Source organism: Sminthopsis crassicaudata, chromosome 1 (assembly GCF_048593235.1).
Source record: "Sminthopsis crassicaudata isolate SCR6 chromosome 1, ASM4859323v1, whole genome shotgun sequence".
Lineage (NCBI taxonomy): Eukaryota > Metazoa > Chordata > Mammalia > Dasyuromorphia > Dasyuridae > Sminthopsis > Sminthopsis crassicaudata.
Genome location: NC_133617.1, coordinates 26829539 through 26846201, shown reverse-complemented (window position 1 = coordinate 26846201; position 16663 = coordinate 26829539). Strand labels below are relative to the sequence as shown.

Here is a 16663-nt window from a genome sequence, read left to right as displayed (position 1 = left end):
ATACAAGAGATAAGGGAGAGAGAGACAGACAGAGAGACAGTGACAGACAGCGCCAGCCTAGCGGCAGAATCTCTCAGATCTGACCATTGGGCTGGTAAGAATTCGAGATTCAGTTTCACCGCAGGAAAGGAGGAAATCCCGAAAATCCGGTCCAAAAAGAAAATCAGTATCTTCCTTTTTTGTGCTTCCCCTTCTTCCCTCCCGTTAACTGGAATTACAATTCTTAAAATTCAGGTTACAAATTGCACCAAAAGGGCCCCCTTCCCGAACACGTCCAGCCAGCCAGCCATATATCCTTCCAGTCGTTTATTCATTAAGTTCGTATGTATATTATAGGCCTATTCTGCTGGACTCGGGGCTCACCTCTGGATCAGGACCAAGGCCTTAGAAATCTTTGTTACTCTGTACAAATGGAATATAAAAGTCTCTCTCTCTCTCCTTTCTCTCTCCTTTCTCTCTCTCTCTCTCTCTCTCTCTCTCTCTCTCTCTCTCTCTCTCTCTCTCTCTCTCTCTCTCTCTCTCTCTCTCTCTCTCTCTCTCTCACACACACACACACACACACACACACACACACACACACACACACACACACGGATTGAATTGCATGTCAAATAGAGACAGCTTGAGACCTGGCTTTAGTATTTCTCTATCTCCAGCGCTGGAGACACCGGCGCTTTAGGTCCTGCAGGTCGGGAGTCAGCGAGCTGCACTAGTAAGTAGAACAGTAGCTGAAAAGAAAACAGCAGTTTGGCCCCTGGTTCTGTCTGCCCAAATGGCCCATTTTGAAGAGGCTTTTAGTAGGAAAGAAAGCCAGAGAGAAGTTGGGGGACCAGGCCCCAGCCCCAGGGCCACGCCAGATCCTACGGATTCTGGGGTTCAAGAGAAGTCCCACTCCTGGGGACAGAGGAGAGTGGAAGGGGAAGACAGTTACTCCCACACCCCTCCCCTGCATTGTAGGCCATTTCAACTCTGCCGAGGTGTTAGTGCTATGGACCTGGGCCCGCGGCGCCCCCCTCCCCCCCAACCTCCTCCCCGAACTGAGGGAGCGGGGGCAGCCGCCTAACCGGCTCCTACAGAGATCTCTCAGTTCATGGCCCCAGGGCTTGGAGGTAGAAGGCTTTCACTTGGAGTCCCCTCCAGTCCCCACCCCTCACTCCCCTTCACCTCGAGGTAAGGGTAGGAATGAATATGCAGCAGGGAAGGTTGGACAGGCGCTCCGCATTTTATTGACTGTTTAAAAGATAAAAACTCAACTTCAAAAGAAAACTTACTGGACTGCCTGGGGGTGGGGGTGGGGGTGGGGGTCCTCTGGAGAGAAGGAGTGGGCAGGAGCAGGGGAGAAATGGGGGCGGGAGCCAGACGGGCCTCTACCGCCTTCTTCTGGGGCTCCGAAGTGTCCCTTCCCCTCCGGAGGCATTTCCCCGGCTTTCTGAATTAAATTCGAAGGGCCTCGAGTCTATTCCCAGACCTCAGGGAGAGAGGAGGAGCTGGAAGGGGGTCGTTTGGAGCCAGCGGGGGCCGTTTCTTGCTTCCAGGTGTCATCCGCAGACCACTGAGGCAGCGGGCTACGTCTGGGGCTTAGGAAAATTGCAAGTGCGGCCCTTTCCAGGCTCCAGAGGGAAAGGGTTCTGCCTTCGTTATTATAGGAAACCTTGCAGATTTGGACAGGTGACCTTGGACAAGCCTCTCCGCGCCTCCGGTTCCTGAGAAGTCTTGCTTCCTTAACTAGATTGTTGGATGTAGATGAGGGAAGATGGAGAGAAAGTATTTTGCAAGCCCCCTACAGTGCTACAGCAATGGCAGCCCTTTCCTCTCCCCACGTTTGGAAGCCGACACTACCTGGGAGTCTCTACTTCCTGCCGTGGGCCCAGGGCGAGGCGGCTTAGGTCAGGGCCCGGTGCCAGCTGCGGGGAGTATCTCCTCGCCGCCAGTTCATTCTTCCAAGCCGTGTTCCGAAAGGAGTGGAAACTCGACTGGGAACAGCATCCTTAGACACAGGCCCCGACGGCTAGACGTGAAACTCTGGGAACCGTCTGATCTGGTCCCCTTCTTCCTGTCCTGGGAAGCCGCTAAAACTTGGGCAAGGATAACACCTTCCCAACCGCAGAGCTGCCCTGGAAGGGCCAGGGCGACCGTGCGAGTTTTAATTCGCATCCCCGGCTCACTTTTAACTGAGAAATGGGGGAGAGGGTGAGTAGGGCTAGGGAATTTGGGGCCGGGAGCACACGGCACAGGAGAGGGCAAAGGCGTCTCTAAAGTTTCGCTTTGGAGACTTCCACTTTCTTCCCGTTGGCTCCGTAATTTATGACAGATGTAGGTCTGAGGGAGCCACACTCACGCCCGACCATCCTTTACAACGTTTTTTTTGTTTTTTGTCATTAAATGCAAAATCGAAATCCTCCTCTCCCCTTCCTCCCCGTCTGTTCCGTCCCTTTCTCATCAAGGAAAAATGCACGATCCAGTTCTTTTTTGGAGCTTCCTCCGCTTTATTTTTCTGGAGCAAAAAAGTGCTTGGGCGCTCCCGTGAAACTTGATTGACAGCTCTCCTGAACGTCTCAGTTCGATGGGGGAAAGTAGACTTAAGTATTTAAGGAGGTGGGGGAGGGGGCAGATTCATTTTCCTTGAAGGTCCCCCACAAGAAAGGCATTCGACAAGTCTAGGAGACATTTCAATAAAAATTTATTGAAATTTCAGTGACGTTTTAAAAGAAAAAAAAATACAGAAAACCAAGAACTCATTAACGATTCTATAACACAAAATATACCTTCATGGGTTTTACGTTTTTAAAAGTTTGGTGGGTTTTTTTCTTTTCTTGAAAACACCTGACTTTCAAACTTGGATTAGCTATTATCTCTAGGCACCAACTGAGAAATAATCTATAACACAGAGACACCAGTAGTCAAACCCATTTCATTTGGACACAAAAAAGAATGGGCAAATTCAGAAAGAGAAATCCAGACCACAAGAATCTGCTTTGCCCCCTTTCCCCTCTCTACCTCAATCTCCACCCTTTCATTTGACTCAAGAAAGGACCTGAAGTAGCATTCTTCCCCTTAATTTATTTTTATCTTCTGCATTAGGACTTTTTTTAATTAACTTAGTTATTAGGAGGTACTTGCAAAAAAAAAAAAAAAAATAGTTGGGGAAAAAAAAAAAAAACCAGCCCAGAGCTGTATGTTTCCTTGTTTTCCAAGTCTGACCTTGAAATGAAATGGAGAACTAAACGGGACAGCTGCTGCCTTATTTACAGAGATCTGTACAGTGTCAATAAATTAAAGTTTAATTTTGAGTATTCATATTCCACTTATTTACAAGTTACCAAATAATTATATAAATACTTTGTCTAATAGTGTTCACTTCTCTTTTTTTTTTAACTATTTTTAATAACTTTGTTATTGCATATACAGTAAAGAGAGAAGGAAATCAAGGGAGACAACTAACAACCAAACTTTGATAAAATAAATTCAATTCCCCTCCCACTTCTTTTATCTGCCTCTTTTTAAATTATTAATATTAGGGAGCTCTTGCAGTTATGGGATGGGAGGGGAAAGAAGAGTTATTTTCTTTTCTCCCTAGGAAATAAACATTCAGAAAAATAAAACAGAAAAATAGACTACTGTAGAGCATGCAAGGGCCCTATGGGGGCTCTTTAAGACATCACAATAATATTAAAAAGACATCAGATTTCATTAATACAGGCTAACAAAGGGCTACAGGTATATCTTCATCCCACCCCAAAGAGTTCTGCATTCAATTTCATTTTGAAGAACTGATATGCAAGTCACTTTATACTCTTTTTTTAAAAAATCACTTTTCTTTTCCTTATTCATTTCCATTCATTTTTATTTCATTTAGTCTATTTTACACACTGAGTGGAGGAGGGGGGGGGGAAACACCTCTGGAGATGAACTTGGCCATCTCTGCTTTCTAGGGGACACACATGACCTTTCCATGAGAGCATGGTTCTGAAACATAGCAGCTTTTAGGTCTTTTCCTCCATTGAACCCTTCTCCCTCCCACTCCCACCCCCTTTCAAGCCTCAGCCTCAGCTGAGCCCCCAGCCCAGCCCTCTCCAGAGGGGCCATCTGAGGGAATTCACCATAGTTTACAAAGTGCACTGCGAGACAATGATTTGGAATGAGACCCAAGAATTTCAGGATGGGGAACGTTCTCAGCCCCATACACAGCTGCGCCCATCCCTCCCACCCAAAAGGGTCCCCTTGCTTGGAACTCTGGGATCGAGGTGCAGGCCATTAAGGGGATCCACTGCGGCATCTGTCCTGCTTCGACTCCAGGCCGCTCACTAGACGCTGGATGCTCTGCAGTTCGCTGGTGGAGGGTTCCTTCTCAGGGCAGAGTTTTGGGGACAGAGACACGGAACCGGAGGATATGGTAGAAGATCGGCTATTGAGTTCAGAGGCCGAGTCCAAAGCCACGGAGGCCGGGCTGGAGGCTAGGTTGGCTGCTTTGCTCTCCAACACGCCGCCCGACGTGGCGGCCGCCGCCGCTGCGGCTGCCGCAGCCATGGAAGGGAGACCCGGGGCGAGCAGGCCGCTGCTGTCGGGGAGGGGCATGGGGATGGAGTACGGGCTGTAGCGAAGTCTGGGTCTCACTGCGTTCAGGAAAGGATGCCGGTGGACCGTGCTGGAAGCAGCCGCCGCGGTGGAGGCAGCCGCCGCTGCTGCCATGTACGTGTAAGGGTAGGGGAAGAGGCTTCCGAAGGGCGACATGGCCAGTCCCTGGAGAAACAAGACGGGGAGGGAGGAGTCAGTGATTCTGGGGAACACAGAGGGAGTGAGCTCCTTCCTAGTACAAATCCCCAAGCTGCAACTCTCATCTCCCGTCCCAGAAGAACCAGCCAAGCGTCCAGATCCCAAGGGAAACTTGTACAGGCCAAGAACAAAACCAGAGAGTATCAGGGATGGGAGGGACTCAGATCATAAAATGTTAGAACTGGGAGGGCCCTTGGAACATAAAATGTCAAAGCTGGGAGGGACCTGAGAACACGGAATGCTAAAGCTGAGAAAGACCTCGGAACGTGGAATGTCGACGTGGGTGGGGCCTTAGAACACAAAGTGCCAGAAAATCGAGGGGGACCCCATGTTTCTTAGGGTATCCTAATTTTACAAAGAAAGGAGGATCAGACCAGCAGCCCCTAATGTCAACCACAGTTACTGAGTGACAACCAGGACTAATAGCCATCACCAAACTCCCAGTGCAGTGTTTTCCATTAAGACTTTCACAATTTTGACTGGAAAAGGTTGACAGCTAAGAAGTAATAAGCTAATAAGACATAAGATGATGATGATGATAATATATTAATAATAATAATAATAATAATGATGATGATGGTGATGATGATGATGATGATAAGTAAGAAGCTAAGAAGACCAAACTTTGGTCTCGATTTTTCCCCTCCCCCCCAAATCCACCCTATTTCTAGGATCCTAAGAAATATCAGGCACAGGAAGCAGTGACAAGAGGAAACAAAAATGGTACCAAAAGAGAAAACTGAAGATTCTCTCTCTCAAATAAAGCTTTCGCTGAAAATCCAAAGCCCGGCCTGATTTATTCACCTCCTCTTCCTTTCTCTTTCTTCTTGTCCAAGGCGCAACCATCCCTCCTCCCCATGGCTGCTGCCCTCACCACACACAGGCAGCTCTCCTTGTCCTGGTCACACTCCAAATCTGAGTTGTTGTTGCTGTTAACCCAGGATGGCCTTCTCCAAAATTAATGCTTGGGAGCCCAGGAGAGTGCCCTCTTACTGTAATCCCAACCCCTGACTGGCAACCGGGGAAGCAATTTGAGCCAGGGGTGGCAATAATAATGATGATAGCAGCTAGAATTTATATAGCCCTTTAAGGTTTGCAAAGCACTTCTAATTCCTCAGGTCTATCCTGTAGGATCCGTGCTATAGATAAGGAAATTAGTTAAATGACTTGCCCAGGGTCATAAGTATGTTTGGCTGGATCTGCCCTCCTGACTATAAGTCCCTAGCTGCCTTGCTGAGAAAAGGGAGAGTAAAAGGGGGAGAAGGAAGAGAGAGAAAGAGAGAAAATTACCTGAGAGGCTAGGACGTGCTGCTGGAGGTGGAAGGGCAAGGCTGCTGCAGAGGCCCCCGATAGTCCCTGGGCCGCCGCGGTTGCCATGGCCGTGGTGTCCAAGCCGGTGACTCCTGTGGAAGCTCCAGACACGGTGGCCAGCAGGGGACCCATACCAGCGGCCATGCTGGAGAAAGCACTTCCCATAGCAAACTGGCTGGGATGCAGGAGGAGGGGATGGCCGTTGCCCAGGGGGCTGAAGAACTGTTGGCTAGCCAGACCAGGGGGGAATGCCAGGTTCGGGAGGTGGGCTGGGCTCAGGTGCGATGAACTGTCCGTCTGCACTGTGAGAGGGGTGAAGGTCTCCTTCCCCGGGAGCACCGGGCGCCCCTCTTCGGGGACCTTCGGGACCCCTTCCCGGCCAGGGCTCTTTCGATCCTCACAGCCTGAACTTCGGGTGCTAGAGGAGATGGCAGCTGGACTATGACGCGAATCAGGGGAGGTCTTTTCCAGCCGAATCCCTTCCCTGGCCCGGTCTCGGTCCCGATCTCGATCCCGGTCCCGATCTCTATCTCGATCTCTCTCGGATGAGAAGAGGTGGCCTTTGGAGGGTGAGTTGCCCTTGTCTTTAGAAGGCTCCTCCGATGTGGTGGTGGATATTTTCCCCATGTCACTGGCCTCGGGGGGCTCTTCCTTGCTTTCTGCATCGCTCTCCCCCTCGCTGGGGCACAGATCTGCAAGGGGGAGAAAGGGTGCAAGGCAGGGTGAGACCCAGACCAGGAGGAGCTCAGCCTTAGGCTGCAAACTAATTTAAATTCGCCGCCGCCACTAATTTAACCCAGCAATTCCACCAGGCAGAAAACTTACTTCCTAAAACCTAAACCTTAGAAATGTGTCAAAAGACATTTATAGAGGACGCCGCCCAGCTAATCGATTTTAAATAAAACCATTAAAATGAACAGCCTTGGCCTCTAGGTGCTTACTTTGTGCTACAACACCAGGGATAGATGCATGAATACAAAACAAAGAAGGCACTTGGGAAAGGTGGGGAAGAGGGAATCGTTTCAGGCCTAGAGGATCTAAAGAATTCATCTAGAACAATAATCTCATTAAACAAAAAATGAGGTCCAGAGAGAGAAAGGGATTTGCAGAACAGGTTCACTTTAGACCAATATAACTTTATTTCCCTATCAGCACAGCCCTAACTGGGTAGCATTGTAAGCCATAATACACGGGAAAATTTAAATGGATTCAAGATAGAAAGTTCTCTCATTTTATTTCCCTTGAAAACAGGTTTCTTCTGTTGTGTCTTTCTGTGGGAGTTTCTTTCCAAATAAATATTACCTGCTCTTTAAACACAGGAAACCGGTTCAGGTCCTGAACCATCTCATCTCCCTCCCCTCCCCTTCCCCCAGTACACCTCCTCCCACAGGCAGACTGACTGACTTTTCGGCTGGGCTGTTTCTCCCCTCTGATCCAGGTGGCAAAAGTCTCCCCCCCCCTACCTGTAACACCTCCCCCACCCCTACCCATTTCCAAGGTGCTCAAATATCTTTAAAATCTAGAACTTCATGTACAAAGGAAAATTTCAAAGGCCTCAGTGTGGGAGGACATGTCGAGGGTGGGGGGAGAAGCAGCACAGATTAATAAACTCCCAATCTACTAAGATGGGGTGCGGAGGTGAGAGGGAGAGTATGAGACTTGTTACATCTGTTGGGGGAAGGGAACAAAGCTTCTGGGCCCTTTAAGAAGATTGGGGCTTAATTTTGAAGCAATGAAGGACAACTCTGAAATTTGTCTCTGCCTTAGTGACTGGGCCAGTTAGAGAGAAAAGAGAAAAAAAATGACGAAAGGAAGAGATTCAGGGAAAGTTATAAAAGTAGGAAACTGGAGACAAAAGAAAAAGCCCATCTTTGGCTACCAGATGCCACAAGGGGGAGAGATGCTCTTGGGGACTGGAGGGTCCCTTTGATACCTACCTTTGAGATTAGAGGTTCCAACTGTGGACACAGCGGCTGGAGAAGAGGATTGGGCAAAACATTTGAAAGCTGTCTGCTCACTGGAGGATTCATCCGAGGTTCCTGCTTCCTTTTTATGTCTCTCCTCAAACACTCTCATGGATTGCAAAGTCAGCTGCTTTCTGTAAACCAGAACAGTGCATTGAAGGAGGGAAAGTTCTTTTGCCTGCTTTCACCCCTTAACTAAGCCCCGAGGATATATAAATATATAGCCCTAACACCTACTTCTAGGGCCTAAAACTGGGTCTGAACATCTGTCAACACAGCTGCCAGGTAAGGGGAGAAGAAGATACTGTACAGACTGAGCTTTTGATTTTTAAGAAAGCTTAGAAAAGGGATGGATGGGGAGGTAGATACTGAGGCTTAAGTTTTCACGAATAGACACAAACCAGGGCTAGAGTACCTTGGTTATTTGTTGGGGAGAGGGCCCAGAAAGGCATGGGAACTCAGTACTGGGTCCAGAGATGGGTATTCTGTGCAGACGTTCCACCAACAATTTGTAAATTAAAAAAAAAAAAAATGTTTACAGGAAAATTAGAAATCATTTCCTTTGGATATTTGCAAGAAGAGTTTTCTTCTTGTCATCCTTGCCCTTACTTCTCAGAGAAAGAGAAAATTCTGATTCTTTGGATTTAGAGAAGTTTTGACTTTCTCAGAAAGGGAAATTCCTGACCAGCAAAATCTCCTGCTCAGCTCAACAAGACATCGTACACTTCAGCCCTAGGTAGGCCACTTCCCTCTTCCCTTGGCCATTTTGTTTTTTTGAAGAGGGTATTTTTTTTTTCCACTCAAAAGGTTCCAATCTACTTAGAACTGTTAACCCCACTCCACTTAAGATTGGACTGGGAAGTCCATAATCAGTACCCTGTGATCAGTTCATACAGTAGAGGGAATAAAGGATTTCTGATTCCATCAACACCTTTCTAGGATAGTTTTTTTTTTAATGTTCCTAGGATTGGCCTTTTAATAGGATCTTGACAAATCCCAGAGTCCTAGGACAAAGGGATTAATAAACAGACCCTCTATCCCTCCAGGCTGATTCCAAATGGACTTTAATATCCTTTGAAATTTGGGTGGGGTTGTTCACCCCTCTCCAAAAAGATGGGAGGATCCTGGAAACTCCCCGGAGTTCATTTTCTCCCCATCAAGAATCATGCCTTTTTAAAAACATTATTCGGATCTCCGAAATGAAATTCAAGACCTTCCAAAGCTTTCGCTCTGGAGCAATTTCCTTTACTCACCTCTTCTCTCGTCTGCCATTCCCGGTATCTCGGAACCCTTTGGCAAAGGGATTGTTGTCAATCTTTAACTGGGTTATCTGGAAAAAGGACAGAGGAGTAAGAAACTTTTGCTTCATCTCTGAAATTCTTCTGAAGTGCCGCTCAGACCTCCCCACCTCCATCCTATCCTTAGTTTGAAGTTGGGAGCCCAGCTGAGACAGTCAGGGAGTGAAGGAGAGCCAAGTCAAGACTCCCCCAACCTAGATTTCCTAAGGAAGTCTCCAGGCATTAGGTAGCCTGGAAATGGTTCTCTCTGCACAGAACTGGAGTATAAAGTCCATTTGAAAGTTGGAAAAAAATGTAAAATAGAAAACTTTTTAGTTATTAAAATTATGTTTCCATTTAGCACTTTGTTGTTGTTGTTTTTTTAATATACCCTCAATTCACTGTAAATTGCATTATGCCTCCACCCAATCTCATAAAGTATTTTATAGAAATTTGTCGAGGAGAGGTCATGCTCCTAAACAAAATTTCCATTTCTTTATGTTGTAAAGGAATATTGCTGTTATAATGTACTTCATAGAAATCTCTATTGTTAATATTATTATTCATTTTTATCATCATTATCTGCCCAACATAAATCCAGAGTCCAAAGAGCAACTAAGAAGCTACTTTTGCTAAATAAGGTTTACAATGCCACCCCTTTTTTCTCCCCAACCCCCGACGGGGGGGGGGGGGGGGGGAGAGGGGGGAAGGATCTGGCAAAGATTTGTTTTCAAAATGTTTTCTACGTTAAAAAGGGGGGAAATTTTCTTATCATGGACTGAGAAAATTGGTTGGATCTTGATTTCTGGGAAAATTGAACTGAACTAAAGCCTCCTGCCTCTCAGCTCCAATAAACACCCACTATCACAACACCCTATCAATGTCTTTGCCTCCCTTCCCAACTCAGCTTCAACCATAGGAAGCAGGGACCATGTGATGTAACAAATGTCAATTTAATGAAACCAACAAACATTTGTTAAGCACCCAATATGTGCAAGGCACAAATGACCATCGATCATCAAAAAGATTAGTCAGTCATTTCATGAAAGTATAACTTTTTTTTTTTTAATTTTATTGGAATAACCCCTACTTGTAGATCATAAAAAATGAGGCTGATCTTGGGGATCCTCAGTCAACACCCAGTTCTATTTCCTCTCTGAAAAATCTAATCCTCTAATTTTACCTTCCCAATTGTCTGCAAAGTGGGCCTGGAATATTTCCCGATGACTAGGACCAAGGTAGTAAAAATTTCAGGCTAGACGCATCCAACTGCCTGACCATACCTCAGAGTACCCCCAACATCAAAATACTTTTTAGCCTAGTCCACTCCTTGGTTATTCCCATCCTCCTCCTACCACACACGGAGAAAATAATAATAATAAAAACATGGCAGGATAAAATATAATAAGAACCAGACCAAACAGCTACTCGGAGCTGTGGGACAGTAGGGGAAAGAGAACCTACTCTGTACTTGTTTTAGGATAGAGACTCAAGAAAATCCATTTTCATTCTATATATATATTTTTTTTCTTAGAGAAACCTCTCCCTTCCCTGAAGGTTAGCTAATCAACACTGGTTTTGGAAAGGAACAATCTAAAAATTCTAATAAAGACAGATAAGAGTTCATCTCAAGAGGATTTCTTTATTTCATTTTAACCTCTAACCCAAGCAAATTTTGATGGCTGGCTCTGAAGAGGAGTGCTCACTCTTTTTGGCCTCTACATAAAGTCAAATGACATAAAAGGAAAGTCTGAATAGTTGCCTCCATTTTCGCTTTTTAATTCTATACCTTCTTCCCCCCAAATTCTCTATTACCTTATCATTCTGGTATGCGGTCACGGCGATGAATTCTGTCTCAGGGAACACATAAGTCCGAAATGTACTGTAGGGAAGTTTCAGGATATCATTGGCCCTAACAATGTGGAACCTAGGCTGGTATTTGTGCATGGAGTTTAAAATGGTCTGTAGAGAGGAAAGGAGAGAAAGTGAAGGAATGGTTAGTGTGGAAAAGAATTCCAGGGACCTTGGAACCCTCAACAACACTGTCCCATGGCCCTCCTATACACAACGCCCAGTTAGACTGACTTTAATTTGTAGATTTATTAGCACACCGATTTGACAACCACCTCCATTACCCAAGTCTAGATATTCCAAATAGTCATCGATAAGGAAATTTTTATGTCCTGTGTTATCCATGCACGGGTGCCTAAACTCCCTCTTCCCAGCAAACCCGCTTTAGGGATCCAAAGGGAAAAAAAATCATCAAAAAGATAAGACAGAAAAAATTATCAAATTTATAAAACGATTATTGACTTCAGCCCTTGCTAATTGACTGTTGTAATTGGTTAAAGCCCCTAAAAGGCTGAAATCCAGGCAGAAATATTTATCTGCTAATCACAGGGATAATAAATGCACTCTTGCAATGGCAAAGATTTCTGGGCCAGACAGAATGATCAGAGAAATCTTTACCTATTTTGTACTTATCAGCCCTATTAGTTGAATGGAATTGGGGGTCTTGGGGAAACAGGGGGCACTTCACATTCTTTGAGAATCGTTTTTAATTCTTCTCTTCACCCAAATTTAGGAGATCTCTTTATGCCTTCCCCGACAACCCAGAGAACCTGGCTTTCATCAAATCCCAGTCTTTACTTTGAAAAAAAAAAAAAAATCTATTTAAAAAAAATTCCCCTAACCAGACACACTAATTAAACTATCCCCCCCTGCCCCCCCAGCATTCAAGCTTTTAAAAATCTGGAAGAAAAGAGAATTGATTTCAAGAAGATAGTAATGGCAAAACTTAAATTTGAAAACGAAACTATGGATAAGGAGGGGTTTGGTTTTGGATTTTCAATAACAATAATTTAAAAAAAAAAAAATATATCAACCAGCTGAGCCGAGCCTTTAACATTCAAATACACAAACAGGTCCGAATTTACTGGGCGCCTGGTTATGGGCTCCCTTTTCTAGTTAAGCTAGCTCTTTTCTTTGCCCTTTCTGGTCTCTCCTGGCAACGCCGAGATTCTTGTTGAGGGGGCGCCTCAAGTTTAAAATCTGGGAAGGCAGCTTCCATTATTCGGGCAGAGAAGGCCGGGGAGGAAAAGGAGGCCTTGTAGCAGAGGTAGAGAGAAAGAATTAAAAAAGAAAATCTTTGGAGCTGCGAGGGAAACTTACAAATCCGTGTTTGTCAGAAATGTTGTTGGTCAGTTTCAGTTTGTGAAAAGTGACCACTTTGGACATCCACTGTTCGCCTGTCGCAGGACTGTCGGGATGAATATACATTCGTTTGGGCATTTCAGGGTCAGCCTTGCCCGCAACCATCCACCGGGAATTGTGGAATTTATATCTACAATCGTCCGCAGCTACAATGTCCATCAACAAAATATATTTGGCCTTTTTATCCAACCCAGTGCATCTCACTTTAAACGGAGGGAACATTCTCCTAGAAGAGATAGACCAAAACAAATCCGTCAGTTTCCGAGATCAATTACCCTCCTGTAGATTTCAAAAGGAAAACTTTTCTTGACTGGGAGATTTGGACAAGAAAAAGAATCTGGGAAATGGGGTCTGCTTCGTTTTGTCCGACAACCATAGAAAAGCGATTTTAAAATCTACTATCGCGTATGTATATGTAAACAGAGGAGCGGGAGAGGATGAAGAAATGTGGAGCAGATAAGTAGCCGAAGAGAAAATGTGGGTGTGAGAGGGTGGTGGAGAATCCCTTTTTCAGAAGGTTTGTCAGTGGGCCCGGGGGAAAATATCTCTCTGCAGAAAATGCACTTTGGGGCCTGCCGCTGTAGTGAAGGGTAACTAGCTGCTCCAGGAGTCCCCCTTCAATGAATTCAGAAAATGCCATTTTCTAGGACTTGGCCATCTGTGCAGCGCCGGGCTGACCGCATTCCCCCGCTGCTATGTCCAGTTTTAAACTGCGACAGGATACCACAAATTTGCTGTTTATTATGCCGAAGAGTTTGGCATTCGGCGATCCTGGCTTAAAAGGAAACACATGACCGGGTAACAAATAAGAAGGCACCTACTCTTTTGGCCGAGGTTTTCCATGTAAAACTTCTGACCACAATTAGCAAGGAGACAGAGGACTGTGAGAATTATAGAGCAAGCTTTCTTTCTTTCTTTTTCTCAGCTTTCATGCAATTCTTTTATTTTCTTTTAAGGAGCTGAGAGGCACAGCATAAAAATCACAGGGGCCCCAGCCTTCGCCAGAGTTTGTTCAGGTGATCGCTGCAAAATCCACAAAGCTCTCTGGGAAGGTTAGTTTCTCCATATGTTATAGGACATATGCCTGACTGTATAATTCTAATTACCCCCCCCATTGCCTGTTGAACTCTTTCTTTCTCTCTGATTACAAACATGTGAGTAAAATATCTTTGATCAGTTTCTCTCATTGATGTGGGAATACATTTCTATAGCCCAAGTATATGCAGTTAGGCCTCTTCTAGACCTAGGGGGCAAGATTCCGGACACAGAGGGAGACGGACAGACTCCTGACGATAAACACACGCTAGGAGCTCCCAGAGGAGACAGCCAGCCTAAAGTTATTCACTTTAGATGAGAAATTAACAATTAGTTCATTTCCGAAAAGAGGCAGCTGAGTACTCCTGTACAAGTTAAAAACAAACAAGCAAACTACTTTTACTCTTGAAAGCTCTATGTAAAATAATGTCCAGAGTGGGACATCGGAGTGTCTACGGGCAGGGGTATACACGCACAGACACAAAGACAGAACAGTTTTTTCTTAGGAAGAATGCATGCACGTGTGGGAGAGGGCAGGTAGTCTTAGGATTTCCTGAAGTTCACTCTGTAAAGTTAGCAGTAGTCTATCGCAGCACATAATTCCAGATGAGGCAAGTTTTTCCGGAGGCAGCTGCAAGCACAGGCTCACAAGAACTTTTTTTTTTTTTTGGGGGGGGGGGAGGGAGAACACTAATAACTAAAAAGAAGAGAAAACACCCCGAAGACCCAACCTCAGAAATCAGAACTTCAGCCGCTTACCTTCCGGATTTGGTGATCACCATCTCAGTCCCTCTTTTATGGAACTGTTCCCAAAGCTCCTTCGCTTCTAGGTGGACTTTGGGGTCGTCTTCGACCTCCTCCTCGGGTTCTAGAGTTTTCAGAGGCCTCAGATGAGCAGCCGCCTGGTGACCCAGGGAGGAGAAGGGGATGCCGGTCTCTGCGGCCCCGACTAATTGATCCATAATGGGCTTGGCCAGAGCCCCCGGCAGCGAGAGCGCCGCAGCCCCGTTGGGAGGCAGGGTGAGAGCCGGGAAGAAGGGAGGCTGGTGTCCCAGCACGGCGCTCATGCCGAAGTCCGGAGCCCGGTGAGGTAAGAAAGGGTGGTAAGCCATGCTTGTCCCAGGGATGACCGGCTCTCTCATGGGGAGGCTCAGCCGCCGCGCTGCTGACTGGGATCGGGGCTCCGGCTGCTGCACTCGAGTCCTCACTAAAGGTGGCCCCCGCTTTTTTAACAGTACATCGTTAAAAGAGAGAGAACCTCACGGCAACTCAGAAAAACACTTCCTTGGGATGATGGGGCCGAGAGATGTGAGAGATTCAGTCTGTATTTTGTAAAGGAGGAGTGGGAAATTGCTTTCTAAAAACTTCCAAGCTCAGGATTCGGAGGCATAATCATTCATGGCGATGGGCACCCTTGGGTTCTGTTTTTCCACTGGTCCTGGCACGGCCCTCCGGGCAGCCTTCACCGGGAGGCAAGAGCAGATAGTCCCTGGATTTCTGGCTTTCTCCCCGGCCAGCCCGAGTACTGCTTTCTCGGCTCTCGGCTCTAGAATCGCTGCGCTCTGAGTTCCGGGAAGCTTGGGTTCCCGGGCCCAGTCTTTCTCGATTGAAGATGGGACTGGAACTCCTTGGGCAAATGCTGTAATTTTGCTTTTCTTCCTTTTTTCTTCCCGTCTTCCGTCTCCTAGTTCTTCAATTCGACTTAATCTCTGCTCCGAGACAGAGAAAGCGAGCGAGGAAGGGAGGGGAAAATTGCAAACACAAACACACACACACACAGATTCTCCCCCTTCCAGAAAAGGAAAAAAAAAAAAAATTCTAACAACAAACAGCTAGGACCCAACTCGAGCTGCGAATGGACTTCTGTTCTGCTCCCTCTCCTTCCCCCCTAAAGCTTCGGATGAGGGCTCAGTTTCAATGAGCCTCCCTTGCGTTTCCCTCCCCCAATCTCTCTGCTTCCTTGCAATATTGTGGATTTCAGTCCTAGCTAGCAAAGGTGAAAGAGGAGGGGAGGAGGGAGGAAGGAGGGGAGAGAGAAAAGGATAGGGAAGAAGAGAGAAAAAAAAAGGGTGGGGGGAGAGGGAGAGGGAGGGAGAGAAAGAGAAAGAGACGGAGACAGAAAGAGAGCGAGAGAGCTGTAGGAGAGACACCCTCAGCCTCAAGAAATCCCAGTGAGTCTGCTCTCCTTGCGCCAGATCGTGCGGATGTGTTGTGAGCTGCGAGGAAGCTCAAGCTTTCTTGATTGGCTCTTTGACGCTTTCGGACCAATTGTGTAGCTCCATAGGCGTGGTTTTGACAGGTCGAGTGGAGGGGGATCTGGCCGAGTTATAAAAAGGTGTCGGAAACTGTAATGTTGTAGCGAAGCATCTCTACTACTCTCTGCCGTGTGAATATTGTCAACAGGATCAGAGAGGGAGGGCGGAGGGCGCAGAGCCACTGGGGAGACAAAAACAGAGTCGCCTCTAGGTGGCTTATCCGAGGAGAAATCACCCGCAGCCCCCTGAGCTCTCGCTTCCTCGCTGGCTTGTGTCCCCTTTTTCTCTCTCTCTTTTTTCTTTCTTTCTTTTTCTTTTTCTTTTCTTTTCCTGTCTGAAACGGCTCAGTCATGCAGCCTAGAGGGAGGAGGAAGGGCCAGGGAAGCAAAAAGAAGAAAGCTTAGGAGCCGGGAAAGGCAGGCAGGCAGGCAGGCGAGCAGGGAAGGACTTTGGCCGCCTGAGCCTTGTTTCCTCTCTCGTCGGCGGCTACCGCTCGCTCCTCCGACTCCGGGGCCAGCCGGAACCGCCCCGCGTCTTCCCTCCGTCTCCCTTCGCTCCAGGCAGCCCGGCGGGGGAGCTCTGGGCCGCTCCGGGCTGCTAAGCTGGGCGGAGGTTACAGCGTTCGCCGCCGCCTCTCCCTACAATGGCAGGAAGGATGAGAAGGGCGAGGGGGAGCTCTGCCCGACCGGGAGGGAGGGAGGGACAGACCGAGCGCGGCGCGGCGCAGGGGCCGGGCTCGGGCTAGGAGAGGCTCCGGCGCCGGCTAGGGCTTCGGCTCCAGGCTTCCCCCCCGCTTGTTCCTAGCTTTTTTTTTTTTTTTTTTTTTTTTCCACGT

The 16663-nt window shown here is 47.0% G+C and overlaps 1 protein-coding gene and 1 long non-coding RNA gene across 2 annotated transcripts; one reads left to right on the top strand and one right to left on the bottom strand.

Annotated features, from left to right (window-relative positions):
* Positions 1-636: 636 nt before the first annotated feature.
* LOC141558988 (uncharacterized) lies at positions 637-3015 on the top strand. Its single transcript, XR_012487194.1, has 2 exons — positions 637-712; positions 1647-3015. It is a non-coding gene; the product is annotated as an uncharacterized LOC141558988 (long non-coding RNA).
* On the bottom strand, positions 2664-15834 carry TBX3 (T-box transcription factor 3). Its single transcript, XM_074296946.1, has 7 exons — positions 14333-15834; positions 12497-12764; positions 11141-11287; positions 9302-9378; positions 8022-8182; positions 6064-6776; positions 2664-4740 (listed from the first exon to the last, which is right to left on the bottom strand). The coding sequence occupies exons 1-7, from the start codon at positions 14713-14715 to the stop codon at positions 4255-4257; spliced, it is 2235 nt and encodes a 744-aa protein (XP_074153047.1). The 5' UTR covers positions 14716-15834; the 3' UTR covers positions 2664-4254.
* Positions 15835-16663: the final 829 nt, after the last annotated feature.